The 17,243-nt window shown below is 51.9% G+C and overlaps 1 protein-coding gene across 1 annotated transcript in view; it reads left to right on the forward strand.

Moving 5' to 3' along the window:
- Nucleotides 1-1,609: 1,609 nt before the first annotated feature.
- Nucleotides 1,610-17,243, forward strand: part of SEZ6L (seizure related 6 homolog like) — a 146,179-nt gene continuing 130,545 nt past the window's right edge. The window contains exon 1 of the mRNA XM_077835369.1: nt 1,610-1,706. Within this exon, the coding sequence (XP_077691495.1) occupies nt 1,610-1,706 (97 nt within the window). The remainder of the gene's footprint in view (nt 1,707-17,243) is intronic.

Genomic DNA, 17,243 nt, shown 5'->3' on the forward strand with positions numbered 1-17,243 from the left:
GGGAGCTCAGGGCTGGAGGGGGCACTGGGGGCTGGGTGGGCAGGGCTCTGTAGGAGGGGCGCTGGGAGGGCAGGCCTGTGGGGGGTAGGCTGGGAGCACAGGGCTTTGAGAGGGGCTGTGAGGAGGCTGGGAGTGCAGGGCTGTGGGGGGCCTGGAAGGACAGAGCTCTGTGGAGGAGAGTGGGGGGTGGGAGTACAGGGCTGTGTGGGTCAGGGCTCTGAGTGGGGGTGAGTTGTGTGGGGACAGGAGTCTGTGTGAGGGGGGCTGGGAGTGCAGGAGTCTGTGTGAGGGGGGCTGGGAGTGCAGGAGTCTGTGTGGGAGGCTGCGCTGTGGGGAAAGCTGGGGGGCAGAGCTATGTGGAGGGGGTAGGGGGTGGGGGCTGGTAGTGCTGGGCTGGTGGCAAGGCTCTGTGGGGGGAGTTGGCTCTGTGGGGGCATGGCTCTGTGAGGGGGCAGGACTCTGTGGAGGAGGCTGGGGAAGCTGGGGGGCAGAGCTCTGTGGAGGAGAGTGGGGGGTGGGGGCTGGCAGTGCTGAGCTGGGGGGGCAGGGCTTTGTGGGGGGAGTTGTGGGGGCCTGGGGAGAAGCTGGGGAGCAGAGCTGAGGGGTGCTGGGGGGCAGGGGAATGGGTTCCGGGGCTGGGGGCAGGGGGGTGGGTCCAGGGAGTTGTGGGGGAAAGGGTATTGGGGGGCTGGGACGGGGGCGGGGCAGGGCCAGGGGGTTGGCCCCGGGGCTCTGGGGGCAGGGCGGTGGGGGGGCTGGCATCCCAGCAGCGGGGCTGGGGGGCGGCGGGGCAGGGCGGGGCAGAAGGGCTGGGGGGGCTCTATAGGGTAGTTGTGGGGAGCAGGGCTGGCGGGGACGGGGGGCATAGGGGCGGGCTCCAGGGCTGGGGGGCAGGGGGGGCGGGCGGGGGGGCCAGCGAGTTGTGGGGGGCAGGGCGGTGAGGGGCTGGGGGGCGGGCATCCGAGCAGCAGGGCAGGGCTGGGGGGCTGGGGGGGGAGCGGGGCAGGGTGGTGGGCTCCGGAGCTGGGGGGCAGGGCAGGGCGGCAGGGCTGGGGGGGGGCCGGGGCGGCGGCGGGGCAGGGCTGGGGGGGCCGGGGCGGTGGGGGGGCCGGGGCAGCAGGCGGCAGGGCTGGGGGGGCCGTGGCGGCGGGGGGGCAGGGCTGGGGGGGCCGGGGCGGTGGGGGGCCGTGGCGGCGGGAGGGCAGGGCTGGGGGGGCCGGGACGGCGGGGGGACAGGGCTGGGGGGGCCGGGGCGGCGGGGGGGCAGGGCTGGGGGGGGCCGGGGCGGTGGGGGGCCGTGGCGGCGGGGGGGCAGGGCTGGGGGGGCCGGGGCGGTGGGGGGCCGGGACGGCGGGGGGGCAGGGCTGGGGGGGCCGGGGCGGTGGGGGGCCGTGGCGGCGGGAGGGCAGGGCTGGGGGGGCCGGGGCGGCGGGGGGGCCGGGGCCCGCAGCCGGCGGTGGCGGTGTCTGGCTCCCTCCCCCGCAGCCCGCTCCCCGCCCCGCCCTCGCTGGCGCCCGCCCAGCCCCGCTCGCTGCACCGCCGGGGACGGACTCGCCGCCGCGCCAGGGCCGGGCTGGCCGCACCGGGGACGGACTCTGCCCGCCGCGCCATGGCGGGGCCCCGCGCTCTGCCCGCGCCGCCCGCCGGGCTCCGGGGACTCTCGCTGCTGGTCCTGCTGCTGGGCAGCCAGGCGGCGCGGCGCCCAGGTAGGAGCGGGCGGCGGCGGGGGGGGCCGGGGGGGCGCCGCGGTCTCGGGGGGCCGGGACCCCGCTCGCTCTGCCCCCAGCGGCCGGTCGCGGACCCCTCCCCAGCCCGGGCTCGTCTCGCCCCGGGGCGCTGCCCCCGCCCGGGCGGGCTGGGGTCCCGGAGCTTTGGCTGAGTTGGATGCGCTGGGAAGCCGGGCTGGGGGGCGATGGGGCGCTGCCCGCAGGGCCCGGGCTGGGGGGCGATGGGGCGCTGCCCGCAGGGCCCGGGCTGGGGGGCGATGGGGCGCTGCCCCCCCCCCACACACACACACTTGGGCACCCGGGGGCCCTGCCTTTGCGAGCGCAGCCCCCCGCTGAGCGCTCGGGCACAGGCTCGCGGGGCAGCCGGGGACTGGCCCCTGGCGTGGGGCCCCCAGCCTGAGCCCAGCCGTGGTCGGGGGCTGCGGGACAGGGCCTCTGCTCTGCCCAGTGGGGCCGGGGCGGGTCCAGGTCCCGGCCCTGCCTCCCGGGCGCCTTTGTTCTCCGCCGCTCGGGGCCGTGGGGGAAGGTGCGGGTCCCGGGGCGCGGGGGAAGCAGCGGGTTTCGGGCCGGCTGCGCCCTTCCCCTTGTGCCCGGGGCTGCGCCTGCCTCGCCGGGGAGCGGGGGGTGCAAAGCCCGAGGCGGGAGGCAATAGTGTCCGTGTGCCCCCGGGAGCCCGGTGCCGGCACGTGGCGGTGCGGACAGCGGGCGTGGGTGAGATCCAGGGCCAGTGGCTCCGGGCGCCCGCTTTGTGCCCATTGTTCCAGCCGCCCCGCCAGCAGGGACCCGGGGGAGGCACGGGGCTGAGTCTGTGCGCTCGTAGCCGCGCATTCCCGGGCTAAGCAGCCGTTCCCATCCGCTCCTCAAACTTCGCTTGTGAACCTGAAGTAGTTTCACGCAAGCGGGGAGAGGCAGGGCTCCTTCAGCAGCCCCCCGGATATGCACCTGCCTCGCTTACCTGCGCCCCCTCCGCTCCTGGCCCGAGGCGCCTCTTACTCTGTATGACGCACCCGCAAAGCGCATGAAGTGTGCGGGAAGCCCAGCCCCGGAGCGGCCGGCCGGAGATGGGGTGCGGGCTGCAGCGCGGACATGAGGGCTGCCGACACAGCCTAAGGCGGGGGCGCACACACGCGGACCCTTTCCAAAATCACCTCTTTGTGTCGGGGCAGCCTAGCGGCCCGGCCAGAGCCCGCTGCCAGCCCCCTGGGCAGTGCCAGGCTCGCCATTTCAGCACTGACTCTGGGAACAGCTCCCGGAGCAGCAAAGAGGTCTCCTGGCTTCTGGCCCTTGCCCCTTTTGTGGGTCTCCAGACTGCATTGTTAATGCCCCTCTGGGTACAAGCCCACTCGCAAAGGGAGGGCCCAATCCTGCTCAGTTTACTCCGGGGACGTTTGTAGGAATCAGACCCTTTATTTTATAGCTGGAGAGTCAGAGTAAAGAAAATCACTTCCCACCCTCTGTTTAACAACGCTTAGCATTAAACGGTGAGCGTAAAGAGTCAGTAATGTTCCCCATTGACATCTAACCTGGACAAAATAATGAAAACCAGTATTTAAATGAATGGCTCCTTCCTTCGTCCGGCCCTTTCTTAGTTATCCTCCCTTAAAAATACACGTTTAATACCCCGGGAGGGTCCCTGGCGTCCCGTAGATTGTTTTTCTGGTGTACACACATGGCAAAGGAAAGCGGTACAAGGCTACAGCATGTCAGATGCTGGAATTCCACTGAGGACCTGAACAATGCCAGACTGATGATCATTCGGTGTGGCTGGCTCAGGCATGGGACATGGGCTGAAATTACAGTTGTTGCGATTTACCAGAAGGCTCCGTTTTAATTGTGTCTGTTTGTTTCACATTTTCACACTGAACGGCTCTGTCTTCTTTTCTCATCACAGTCATACCATCGTGAATAATGCTCTTCGGAATTATTTGAGGGTGACGTAACAAAGTCGTAGCACATTAATATCGTTAGGGCCAAAAGCCACTCTCTGAACTCTAGCAAGTGTCCCAGAGATTGTAATGGGAAATCCCTTGTGGGCAGGGCAGTCGGGATTTGCCCCCCCGACTTAAGATTTATTAATAGCCATGCTGTACAGACACAGACTCATCAGGGAGAGAACAGGAGTGGCCCATAGGTGTTTCTGTTGTGAGGGCTGAAAAAGGGATGGGTTTGGAAAATTGACCTTCAATACTACCCTTGTATTTTTAACAAAGATTAACAGCTATTGATGGCAGGACAGTGGTATAATGGGAAAATAAGCTCGTAGCTGCACTCTTGATACTTCCTTCTGCCCATATTCCTAGAGAAATTCTGCATTAAAGAATCTTGTTTTACATTTTAAATTCAAATCCATGTCTTCTTAGACAGTTGGGGTTTTTTCCACAGCAAGAAGGGTAAGATTTCCTTTATAAAGAGAAAAGGAGAGTGGATCTATATAGCCACGGATATATGAGAGAGAGAGTACACTGTTCTTTTCTCTTTGTAAAGGAAATCTAATACACACACACACACACATATTAGTGTGTTTGTGTCATGTGTATACACACGGGGATGAGCATAATAAAAGAAGATGTATTGATGAGGTCTCCATGGCAGATGACTAAACGTAACTTCAGCATCAGGCATAACATGTCAAGAGGAAGTTGCTTCCATTCCTTCACTGTATTGTGCAATCGACTATCACCTATTCTGCTTATTGGCTATCCATACCATGGGACCTGTGGAAGGGCCAAAGTCAGCCATGACTGTGTTCTGTGTTCTCCATGTCCCTGTACAGATGGGTTTGGAGGACATGGCCAGTGGATCCATAACTGTGGGAAGACACTGGCCAAACCCACCCTGTGGAGTGGGATGCAGGGACCACTGGAGTTCTGCTGGCCTCCCCACTACCTGGGAAACAACTTGCTCCATCCCCAGCCCCACTAGGGAGCCCTGGTATGCAGCCCATTTACTCAGGATCAGGATTTAGCCCTCAGTGCAAGAGTGACAGGTAATAAATCAAGAGAGGGAACACACTGTACGGAACTCCTTTTGGTTGGCAGAGTGGGAGCTGATAATTAGTTGACCCTTTACAAGGCTCAGTGAATTATTGCTGTAAAATCCCAAAGTTGTGCGCACAGAGCCATGGAGCCAGGGGCAGTTTGGCAGTTTCCATTGTTTTATAGGATGAGGCTCTTTGTCATGTGTCATGCATGGGGCCAGACTAGATGATGATCATAACAGACCCTTCTGGCCTTAATCTATGAGAGGCAGCAGGACTGGACCACACACAAAGATCATGTGTTTTCTTCTGTCTGCCTCAGTTTTCAGTTCACTTTTGCAAAGTAACGGCTAGTTTAAAGTCAGCTGCACCAACCAATCACTTGTCTGCATGTAAGTCTCCGTAGCTTTGCCCCTTCTGGTGTCATTTACACCGAGGAAGAATGAGTGTGAAGTTCTACCATGCGGATTTGTAGGAACAGTTCTGTTCCTAAGGCACCTGTACAAGGTGCAGGGCAATGGAGAATCATGTCTTCTGTTTTGAAAAACTTCCATGAGAAAACTCTGGGTGCCAGAATGCAAAGAGCATGTGAATCAAAAATCCAGTTCATTGCAGCATTGTGTGCCTGGTATGCAAATAATGAGACAAGACAACAGTGACAGGTCTTGTTAGCAGTAATAATGTTCAGTCCAAGAAGACTGTCAGCGCTTGGGGCCTTATCTTGCGGTCTTTCCACCGGCAGAGCTCCCACTGCAGTTGGTCCTTGTGGTGCCCACATGCATCTATTCCAGGGATGGCCAAATTTACTGACTATCCGAGCCACATACAATACTCTTCAGAAGTTCAAGAAGCGGGGCGTGCCTGCCGGGGCTCGGGGCTTCAGCCAGGGGTTGCTGGCCTCACTTGGTCACATGGTGCTGCTGGGCCCCCTCCCAGCACAGCAGCTGCTGGAGCCAGCAAGCTGGGAGCTGCAGGAAGAGTCATTGCTTTTGCTGCTGCTTCTCCCCAGGGAGCTAAAGCAGTGACCCCTCCCTGCAGCTCCCAGCAGTTTGCCGCTGCCTCTCCAGGCGGAGCTAATACCTGGGAGCTGCAGAGAGGGACTGCTGCGTGTGTGTGTGGGGGGGTGACTCAAGCTGTTGGGGGGTGGGGTGAACCCTTACATTTTGCCTCCCCCACCCTCAGCAGGCACCAGTCATCTCTGGCAGAATCCCCTAGCCCCACCACCCCGACACAGGGCAGAAGCCCCGAGCTCCCCCCCCACATCTGACGGAGAATGGGACAGGGATGGGGGGCTCTGCCAGCCACATTTTAACTGTAAAGGAGCTGTGGTTTGGCCACCCCTGCTCTATTCCCTGTAGTGGTACAGTGGGAACTAACAGTGAGACAGAGAAGTCATTCTGTTTTGGGCAGAGAAATCCTACAAGTTGGTGAGCACCCTCAGCACCCCTTTTAGTCAATGGCAGTAGCGTACCTCAAAGGACTGGGCCCACCGAAAACGAGATGTGTAAATACATCACATGTTGAACCTCTGTGGCGATGCGGACTGTTGTCCACTAGAGGTTGTGATGAGACCTCTAAATACTGCTGAAAGCCTCATGACTCCGGAACGCCAACGCAGATGGAGGCATCGTTGAGCTACTGACTCCTAGCCTGACTCTGCATTTAATCAGAAATCTTGTATTTTGGCGTGTGTATATTTACCCTGGTGACTTGTTCGAGCTGTGTAATATGCCATAGGGAATGCTCCACACATAAGACTATAGAAGAATTTTTTTTAAATAAATCAAGTGTGTCACCCAAAAGGCAAAACTGTGTATGAACTAAGCAAGATATGCAAAATGTTACCATTGTGTCCCCTCTGGAATCAGCAACAATCCCAGTGGGATCATCTCAAGAAATTCGATCAGCATATGTGCTTCATTTGTCAGCAGGCAGTGCAGCCTGGGATAACAGTGGGATGGAATTTGCCTTATCAAAAGAGATCAGAGGCCACATTAAACATCTATTTTTCTCCTTCATAGAAAGAACCAGTCGGACCATGTTCAGAAAGTATACAATGAAATGAGCAACACATTATTATTATTGTTTGTGTTTACATCGTGCCCAGGAGCTCCAGTCATGCCCAGGGTTCCACTGTGCTAGGCGCTCTGCAGACACCCTACTTCTTCTAAATTATTGCCTCACAATGTACAAATGTGGTAGCTGACATTTCAACTTCACGTGACGTTGATGTTGCTTCTTTCTTTACGCCTGCTTATTTGTGTTCCAAAGGGCTGTGTTATAGGAAGCTACACAACTGACTATGCAGTTAGGTGCCTTGTATATACCTGAATGAGGCTATATGCACAAACGTTGTAAAATTAGCTGCAGAAGAAGACGAATTAAGTTCTTATACAGACAAATGATGTAAGCAAGGAAGATGCATAGATATGTTATCCATCCATTGTTACGCTGGTAGTTGAAAGTCAAGCGGCTGTTGGGTGCAATAAATCAATATGTAAACAAATAGCAAGTGAGCTGGTTTATATGGAGAGTGTGGTGCAGCACAAAACATGTTTGTTGTGGCTACGTCAGGTTTTCTGGAAGGGCAGAATTGTTTGTGTAGAGATTTCAGTTCAGGGCCCAGGTTGTGGGTGTTGCGTGGGTCATTTTTTGCAGTTCTTTTTTACAAAACAGAGAATTTTGAAAAGTTAATTTTAGCTATATGGTTAAATATTGTGTAACTTTCAAACGAGAATGGCTACAGCTTCAGATATCAATTTATTTTCCTCCTTGTGCCATGGCAATAAGGATTTTCAGTTCCAGTGGCTTTTTTCAATTATGTTGCATTCACAATCCAAAAGTTGTTTACCAATGTGTTTGTATTTGTCTAATGTATAAATGAGATTTATTATTGAACAGTAAAGGTAAAAATATCAGGACAATACTGTTACAAAATACCAGCTATATTCTTATTGACAATGTGCAGATCGTGTCTGGGGGTGAAAACTGCCAGTAAAGTATCTTTGTGGGATTTAGATGTATGTTTAAAGAAAAGAAAATATTGTGTAAGTGACAGAGTCGGCAACCTTCCAATTCTCCAGTCTATCTGGTTAGATTTACAAATTTACAAGAGTCAGAAATTGTTGATTTGAGGAGTGACATAGTTCTCCATGTTTAACTGCTTGAATTGCAAGACATAGCAGCTGAAAGCTTCTGTGCATCACAAACACATCTGACTGGTCCAAAATCCCCAGCATGCCTCTGTAGAAAGTCAGAATAGCAGACTGGATACTGGCATGCAAATGTGGACACTAGCCTCCCGCTTTTCTTCTGAGCGTCTGCAAAACAAGTAGCTTTGTCAGTGGGCCAGGGATTGCATAAAATGTACATTACAGAGTGTGTGATGTAAACCACACTGCAACACCTCTGGAGCAAAATCCCCCTCGGAGATAACTTTACACATTAGTACTGACCAGTAGCACTGTGTGTGCAGCCAAAGCCTAAGGGGTGGCAGTTCTTCAGAGACAGAAATTCCATGGTGTATCTGAACACAATGTTTGTACTTACGAGATTGGGAAGAAGACAAAGACAAGCCTGAAGAGAGAGATGCATTAACCTTTCCAGGTGCATGACCAATGAAGCTAACACACTGGACTAGCAATTTACGGAGGCTGTTCCCAGGGGGCACAGCGTTAAATTGATTCCATATAACTCTAGGGCCATTTTGTCAACCATGCAGCCAGACACCAAGATGAGATACTTGAATATTACGTATTGCCCATGTTCCTATATGGAAAGTTGCTGCCATGAATTGCATAACATTGGGGTTAAATAATAACTGAGCTCTCCAAGCTGTGGCCACGAGGGTGGTCGCTTGAATTTTTCTGGTGTTTTGTCTCATTGACTGGAATAGGACTGCACTTTAATGCCAGTATTCCTAAAAGGGAGATGCCAGGTTTGCAGCCTTGCCATAACTTTCAAACCAAATGCGGTTTGTTTACAAGTGCAAAGATGTGTTTTCTAACTGCCGGCCTTGCGAACTCAGCCTAGGATCTGAAAGCTAAGCTAGACTTTCTGTTGTACACATCACCCAAAAGGTCCTCCAGGCCAAATGAGGTCCAGTGCAACACTTGTGCAGCCCATTGTCTGCAAATTAAGTGCTCAGTGACACTTGTGCCTACACCGTTGCCTTCAGAAGTCGGAATTGGCACTGCTGCGTAACTGATTGGCATTCTGCTAACCATGCTGTTCCTGAGGCACCAGCCGAAATAGAATCCAGTTCACTCTCTCTTAGCTCTGCTGGCCCTGCAGCATTAGCAGGAGGGAAAAAACCACTCAGACGCATGTTTGTCTCGCTGAACAGCACATCTTAATGCCTCCGCAGGGAGGGAACAGGTCTGCTGAGGAAGACAGCACCAGTTTTACACTGTCATTTTTCAGGAAAGACCCTCCCTTCTGGGCTTGCTCCCTCGCAGGGGTCCCGTGTACTCATTCAGAAAACACAAATCCCCTTTTCTCAACCAGGAAAGGCATTCAGCACTGGCCAGGCTTACATACCCCTCCGTCCAGCGACACACTGTAAAGGGCAGGGGTGTGACGTGCGCCTTTGCCACTTTGACCTGAGCATCTCTGTGGTTAAGTGTGTCAGCCCCTCACTTCCCCCCAGCAGCGCTTCCGTGCCAGGTGCTTGCTGGCCAACCCTTTGCGCAGCGTAGAGTTTGTGACGGGTTTCCCAGGCACCTTTAGCAACATAACTTGCCTTTCTGGCAGTGACACTGTCATGCACGATTGCCAGCATCCTTCATTTTTGGCTCAGAGGTGTTAATGGGTGAAAACAATGGGGCCTGACAGAAGGGCAAACACTTGCAGCAACCGATGTCTCTGTTCTAAACCCATATTTGCTCAGCCAACACGCATGCACACGGGCACACATACACCTGTCTAACTGGAGCCACCGGGCCATCTTGGGAATCGTGCCCTCCCATGGTGGCCAGAGCGCACGCAGGCAGGGAGGAGTGCGTAAGAGCACCATGCATGTTCTTCAGAGTTGGGTTCCGAGCCAGGGATGTCCAAACAGGCGTCTGCCCAGAGCTTGCTCTTCTCCAGTTAAGACAATGTACCCCTGCTACTTCAGCTATGGCCGCAGACAGAGAATAGTAATGTGCGAGCCCTGGTTCTGGCTCTGATGAGCTAGGACTGGGTCCCTCGGGGCATGAAGAGAAGGATTCCAGTGGAGGCTTTTCTCCACTTCTGCTTTCAGAGGAAGTTCACACCTCTGACCTTGAACTGGCTAAAACAAATTCGGTGTGACAGTCAGATTGCTGCCAAGTAGATGAAAGGGGCAATGAACCCTACTTTGTGGCCTCAGGCAGGTTCTGTATGTGGAACGATCATGTCTCATTTCTGCTGACTAGGACTGAAGTGGCCCTGCCAAACACGACTCTGTAAAGAGGGTGGAGGACAAACCCTGTAGTCATTCAGAGAGGAGTCACTCTACAATCCCAAAAGAGGGGTGGGGCCGTTGAGGGTTCGGTCTTGCTGCCATGCTAGGGTAGGATACTGAGTTTTCTGCTGAGCTCATGGAGCAGTACCACAGCCCGGTTTATTCCAGCACTGAGAGTTTTCTGAGTCAGAAACAAGAAAGCTGTTGGCTGACACACACCAGCACTGGTGCCAGAAATGCAAAGCCTTGTTGTCATCGTCATTCCCACACCAAATCTTTTTTGAATTGAATAGCTCAATCATTGTGTATTATCAGATGTAGCACCGATGAAAACAACTATCTAGAGGACATGGTGGTGAGATCCCTGCAAAGCGAAGGAGCACACAGCACATGTCAGGGACAGAAGTTGTGGAAAGCTTACATTTTCAGTCCCGTGGTCCACTTTGTGCAGGACTGGTCCCACAATGCTGTGAAAGAGCAGCCTATGGGCTGCTCTAACTTACACCAGCTCAAACCATCCCACTGGGCTGAAACCACAGCGGGGGAATGATGGGGCGTAGTGATGTCCCCGTCAAACCTCTGCACTGGGTGTGTGGCATAGAAGCTCCTGCCTTGGCTCTACCTCAAGCACTGGGGTGATCCTCCCAGACGCAGTATGCCAGCCTGGAGAGTCACATTCTGGTGGCGGTACAGCAAAGCAGCTAAACCCCATCCCAGGATCCAGCCTGTCATTCTGAGGCAGCAGAGACTAGGCGTGTGAGCAGGAAAGCTTTTAACTCAATTTTCCCACCATTTCAAGCCCTGAGGTCCCACCATCGGCTTTAGCACACTGCAGTAGTTTAGCAGACCTTTACTATTTCAATAATGGTCTATCATAATGGCAACAGGAATTCTCAGCACAGTGTCACTAGTTTGTAATGCATATTTGTGTCCGAAAATGTTGTAGAGGGATTCAGAGTAACAGCCGTATTAGTCTGTATTCGCAAAAAGAAAAGGAGTACTGTAGCTCACGAAAGCTTATGCTCAAATAAATTGGTTAGTCTCTAAGGTGCCACAAGTCCTCCTTTTCTTTTTGTTGTAGGGGGAGCAACTGTGTATAATACAAAGCCTTGGCTGGGATGATTTAGTTGGGGATTGGTCCTGCTTTGAGCAGGGGGTTGGACTAGATGATCTCCTGAGGTCCCTTCCAACCCTGATATTCTATGATTCTATTAATACAATTACAGAACTACAGAAACCAATGGCTGGGGCAGAGAGAAAGGAAGGGCTGTAAACCAGGGGAAGGAGGGGCGCTTTCAGCAGAGATTGCAGACAGGAGGGAGAGCTGGGCGGTGCATTGGGGTGGAGAATAGAGGAATAAATGCCACAGGAGAGGCTGGAGGCAGGGAGGATTTAAAACCCAGTATGAATCCAGGGCCAAGAACCTTTCTACTATTTACATCCATCTTATACGGCTTTGAAAAAGTTCACCCATTGCTTTCAGCGACGAGCACTTCCTGAGTGTCAAGGTTTTCATCCTCATTAGCACATCCTTTGGTAAGTGATCTGCATTTGAGTCTTTGAGGAAGAATGGCTAGTAACTGCTGTCTGGAGAGAATAAAGGAAGGCTCCACTCCCAGTCTCTAGTAAGGGGTGGTCTGTGTTAGGGACCGCTGTAGTGATGTAACTATCCTGGAACCACCCAGCCTGTTCCACTGCTGTGACTGAGTGAGCAAGCCCCAAGGCACCCAATTCACCTGGTGTCTGTGCCACCCTGAGTTCGGACTCAGCAGCCACATAACGGGTGCTTTGCACATTCCTGTATAAAAACAATTCATTCAAATGCTTTCCTGAATATAGCTCTTTTCCACTTCCATGCTAGTAAACATGGAAACATCCCCAAAATGCCTCTGTCCTTTCACAGCTTGTTAACAAGTAAGTTGTTTAAAATGGTCTCGTAAAGCCCCTTGGGGCCACTCCACTCTCATCTACATTCTTGTTTGCTAAAAATCTGCCTCCTGCAACCTTGCCATGACAAGTAAGGAGAGTTCAGGATACAAACTCCCTCTTTTACTCAAGTGGCTTTTACTTCTGGGGGCTGAGCCATTCGTTTTAACTTCTCATGTTAAGTAAGCAGAACCTACTCCATCAGGCTGGTTCAAAAATACGAAGCCGTTTCTCTGGGGTGTTTGCTACTGGACTGCATCCTGGGGATGATTAAGAGAAGGTATAAATAATTCTGTTACTCAGATCCCCTTCTCTCCCAGCCCACCATCCTTCCCTGCCCTCGCACACTTTAATCATAAGGATTTTAGAAATTTGACAAGACCTACAATGTTAAGCAGTCAGGGATGGCAGGGCGCTAAGCAAGCGGCGTGTTATAAACCAGAGAATGAGGCCTTGTCATTATTACTATTGTCTTATGTTTATAGAATATCAGCACCTTCCACCCTGGAGAATCCCAGTGCATCCCACAGAGACTACACACTGAGACTACATCTCCCAGAGTCTGACCCTGCATCCCTAGGAAGTTGGTGGCAATTTTGGAAGCATTGGGGTGCAGAATTTGGTCTGACATATTACAAAGTTGTTGAGATGGCCCTCTAGGTAAAGGACCACACTCAGCATTGCAAGGATTATAAAAGCCCAGGACAAGAGCACAACTCGAATGCCCTTACAAAAAGTGCCATAAGATGTTTAATGTCTATGTGGAGCAGACAAAACCTCATTTTTTAAGGTCTGTGACAGCCCCATTCAGAGTCACTCAGTTCATCTGCATTGGAAGTTGCAGTGGGGTAATAATAAAAAGTGAATCGTCTGACTGACAGTCGAGGGGAATTTTTGAATAAACTGCTGGGAAGCATGGAGTCGTGCTGCAGCCGTGTTGGGCCCAGGGTATGAGACACAAAAAGGGTGAGGTAATATCTTTTATTGGACCAACTTCTGCTGGTGAGAGAGACAAGCTTTTGAGTTCCACAGAGCTCTTCCCCAGACCTGATAGTCTGAATCATCAGCCCTGAAGAACAGCTCTGTGGAACACGGAAGCTTCTCTGTTTCACCATCAGAAGTTGGTCTGATAAAAGATATGACCTCACCCAACTAGCCTCTCTGGAAAAACAAAGTGATACTGGAACTCCAACCCATGGTTCCCTTCTCCTCCCTCCCCCCCCCCCCACCAGTTTAATAACTAGAACCAATTGAAAAATCAGATTTCTGTCCCATGAGAAATTCTGATATTTTAGCTTCTGGTTATGCATCCTAATTTCAGATGAAGTCAAAATATCAAAATGTTCCATTGCAGGCCGGGTTGTCTTTGATCTGTGCATCCATCTGAACAGCTGGGTTGCCCCATGGAAAATTGTAGTTCCATGTCCTTCCCACTTCCATGCTACCCTTTGGCCTGCACTTCATCTCCCATGATGCACCATGGTCTTTCCCTGAGGCTGAGCCACTGTGATGCCTCATGGGAGCTGTAGTTTCCTGTCCCATGAGGCACTACAGTGACTCAACTAGTGGGAGAGACTGTGGTATACCATGAGAAATGGAGTCTGGCCAGGAGTTGGGCCACGGGGGCATGAAGGACCAGGAACTACAAATTCCACGAGGCACCATGGATGCAAGTGGATGCAGAGCTTTCTGTCAGTTTGAAGTGAAATGTTTTGTTTAGACCTTCACAATGGAAAATTGAGATGAAATCAGCCTTTTCCGAGAAAATGTTTGGCTCTGATGACATCCAATTTTCCATCAGGAGAACGTTTCATTTCATCCAGCCCTATTGCTAACCCATCTTTCATTTCTCTCGGTCTCATAAAGCAGAAAGGGTCTGACATCCTCTGGAGGCTGCGTGTCCCCACAGAGAGAAGAGACATGCCTCTGAGTCAAACCTTGCCCACTGTAATTTGCATGTCAGCCCGTTCATGATAGTCCAACAGCTGGATAAAGATGTGAATGTGATTCTGAAGAGAGACATAATCCTAATAAATGAGGTGCCTGGAAATGAGAGAAGAAAAAGCCAACTGGAAGGTAGCTATGCTGTCTAAAGCACTGGCATCTGTGAATGTCCTTCTCCTCGGTGTCTGCGTCACAGCCTGTGAGCTTTCTGCCGTGCTGCTTCCTAAGAACTTGTAACTGAGGAGAAAGAAATGTGCAGCCTCAGATAACATGTAAACTGCACCGTCTGGACTTTCTGCAGGGCAGCCGGGCCGCATGTCCCTGCGTTATTGCTCACCTTGCCCGTGACCTGTCAGCGCGCCTCTGTTTTCTAGTGACTCTGCCTGTTTATTTTTTCCAAAGGGAAAAACTGGGCAGGGTCGCGTTGTCCACGGTTTCCGTGCTGAGGAATTGTCCATAGCAATTAAGTTTCCCTACTCCAATAATAAAATAGTTCCCACAGACAAAGAGGAGAAGAAGCTACAGGTGTATGTATGTTAGTGAGTGCTGTTTAGTGTAGCAAAAGTCTGAGCTTTTCAGCATCCGAATGGACCTTCTCTATCTATGCCTCTGGGCTGCTTGCTCACCCTCAAACTTTATGCAGAATCCTCTGCCACTGAACTAAACATGGCCTGTATCCCAGTGCCTGGGTGCATTGTTCAGATGACTAGGAGGGCCAGAAAAGCAGGAAGATGGGGAGATTAGCTAAAGAAACCTGCACAGAGAGAGAGAGAGAGAGAGAGAGAAACAACAACACACTTGGAAAGCTGTTAGAGAATGAGCATATGCTAATTTCCAAGGGCCGGGGTAAAACATGGCAGGTTTTTAAGAAAGTTTAGAATTTGGGTCTGATCTCAGGTACGAGTGTTTATTTATTTACCTTAGGGTTTAAACATATGTATAATTTCTAAGACCTAGCAACTGCATTCTATGTATTTGATCCTTGAGAACTATTCTATCAAGTCTTCTCAGAACATCATGCCCCTAGGAACACACTCCCCATGTTGCTTCTGGAACACAGCGTTCCTTACGCTCCTTCCTCCTCTCTCACCGAAATAGCCTTTCCACATGCCAGAGCTGTTTTGTGCTCTGCATACAATTTAATTTGTGTTCTGCCTCAGAGGTGCCCAGAGGATACTAGGAAATTGGATATTAGGGTGACCTGAAAGAAACCTACTAAATCCCCCTCAGTTTACTAAATCCTTATTTCTCAGCTAGCACAGAATGTAGAGGGAGATTGTTCTTACAGATATTTCATGCATTACTCCATCCTTTGCCCTAAATCTCTTCCCAAACTGCTTGGAGCACAGCAGGCCAGGTTCTTAGATGGTGTAAATTGGCATCGCACCATTAAAGTAGATAGAGCTATACTGATTGACACCAGCTAAGGATTTGGCCCAGTGGCCCCAAACCGTGGCCGTGACCAAAGAGCTCACAGCCCAAATCACCAGATAATCACAAAAGTGGCTTTAAATTACCGCTGTACTCCCAAGATCCTGGGCCAGTTGTGCACTGGGATGGTCGCTCGGTATAAGTTAGAGCCACCTAAAAGCAGCTCTAAATTCCACTGGCTGCCAATGGCCTCAAGGATCCATTATGGCAGGTGGGGATTGCTGAGGTGCAGAGAAGGGCTGGCCATGTTCCCTACACTGGTCACAAAGGGTGGTGGTGGGGGGTGATGTAAGAGTGGTTGTACCAACTCTGTGCCACCCGATGAGACCTGCACCATGGAGTGATCCTCCCATGGTGGGCTATGCTGGTGTGGACACAGCTCTGGTGCAAAGTTGCCCTATGCAGCTAAGGACTGGGGCCAACACCTAGATGATAAATTAGTTTGCAGACTCCTCAGGGCAGGGCCTGTGTTCATGAATCACCGAGTACAATGTGGCTCTGAACCTGACTCTAACCTCTGGGGATTACCACAGTGCAAACGATAAAAATAGACATTTTCATGTCTAACCTGAGCTCATCCTTGCTCTCCAGCTGCATTTGCATAATCAGCCCAAAATGCAGCACACTTTAAACTGAGATATTCAGTATGTAAGCGAGACATCAGAGCCCAGAGTTTATAAATCCCTTGTTTGCTTGGCATAAATCAGAAAAGCAGAGCCACTAGCAGCAGAGAAAGAGCACCAGAAACAGTACTAAGCTGATCCTTTGAGAGGTTTTGCATCCCATAAAAAAAAGCATATATTGCCCCAACTCCTAATCTCAACTGACTCCAGCGCTCCCCGTGTCTGCAGTGAGTAAGGGCCTGATCCAAAGTCTCGTGAAGTCAGTGGAAAGATTCCCACGGACTTTAGTGGAAGTGGGCTCAGGTACTTGCCTTATTGCATTTTCCAAGAGAAAAAGTAAAGAAGAAAGCAAAGCAAGCCCTAACCAGCCAGAAAGGAAGGCAAAGCTGGCAAGGTAGGATTAAAGCCTGAGTAAGGAAAGCCATACTCCCAGCAGTGTGAAAAGAGCAAATATATGACAGTGGTAGTCAGCATTCCCATCTGAAATCAGAACTAAAAGCATTTCTAACATCGACTACCTATTAAAACTGGCTCTGGGGTGTAATTTACCACAGAGTCATAGCCATGAAGAGAACTTTGGATCCACATTTAAAGCACCCAAAACAATTAAAATTTGAGTGGTTTTCATAGAATCATAGAATATCAGAGTTGGGAGGGACCTCAGGAGGTCAGCTAGTCCAACCCCCTGCTCAAAGCAGGACCGATCCCCAACTAAATTATCCCAGCCAGGCCTTTGTCAAGCATGACCTTAAAATCCTCAAAGGAAGGAGATTCCACCACCTCCCTAGGTAACCCATTCCAGTGCTTTACCACCCTCCTAGTGAAAAAGTTTTTCCTACTATCCAACCTAAACCTCCCCCACTGCAACTTGAGACCATTACTCCTCGTTCTGTCATCCGCTACCACTGAGAACAGTCTAGAGCCATCCTCTTTGGAACCCCCTTTCAGGTAGTTGAAAGCAGCTATCAAATCCCCCCTCACTCTTCTCTTCCACAGACTAAACAATCCCAGTTCCCTCAGCCTCTCCTCATAAGTCATGTGTTCCAGGCCCCTAATCATTTTGTTGCCCTCCGTTGGACGTTTTCCAATTTTTCTACATCCTTCCTGTAGTGTGGAGCCCAAAACTGGACACAGTACTCCAGATGAGGCCTCACCAATGTCGAATAAAGGGGAATGATCACGTCCCTCGA

This window comes from Eretmochelys imbricata, chromosome 15, assembly GCF_965152235.1.
Source record: "Eretmochelys imbricata isolate rEreImb1 chromosome 15, rEreImb1.hap1, whole genome shotgun sequence".
NCBI classification, from domain to species: Eukaryota; Metazoa; Chordata; order Testudines; family Cheloniidae; genus Eretmochelys; species Eretmochelys imbricata.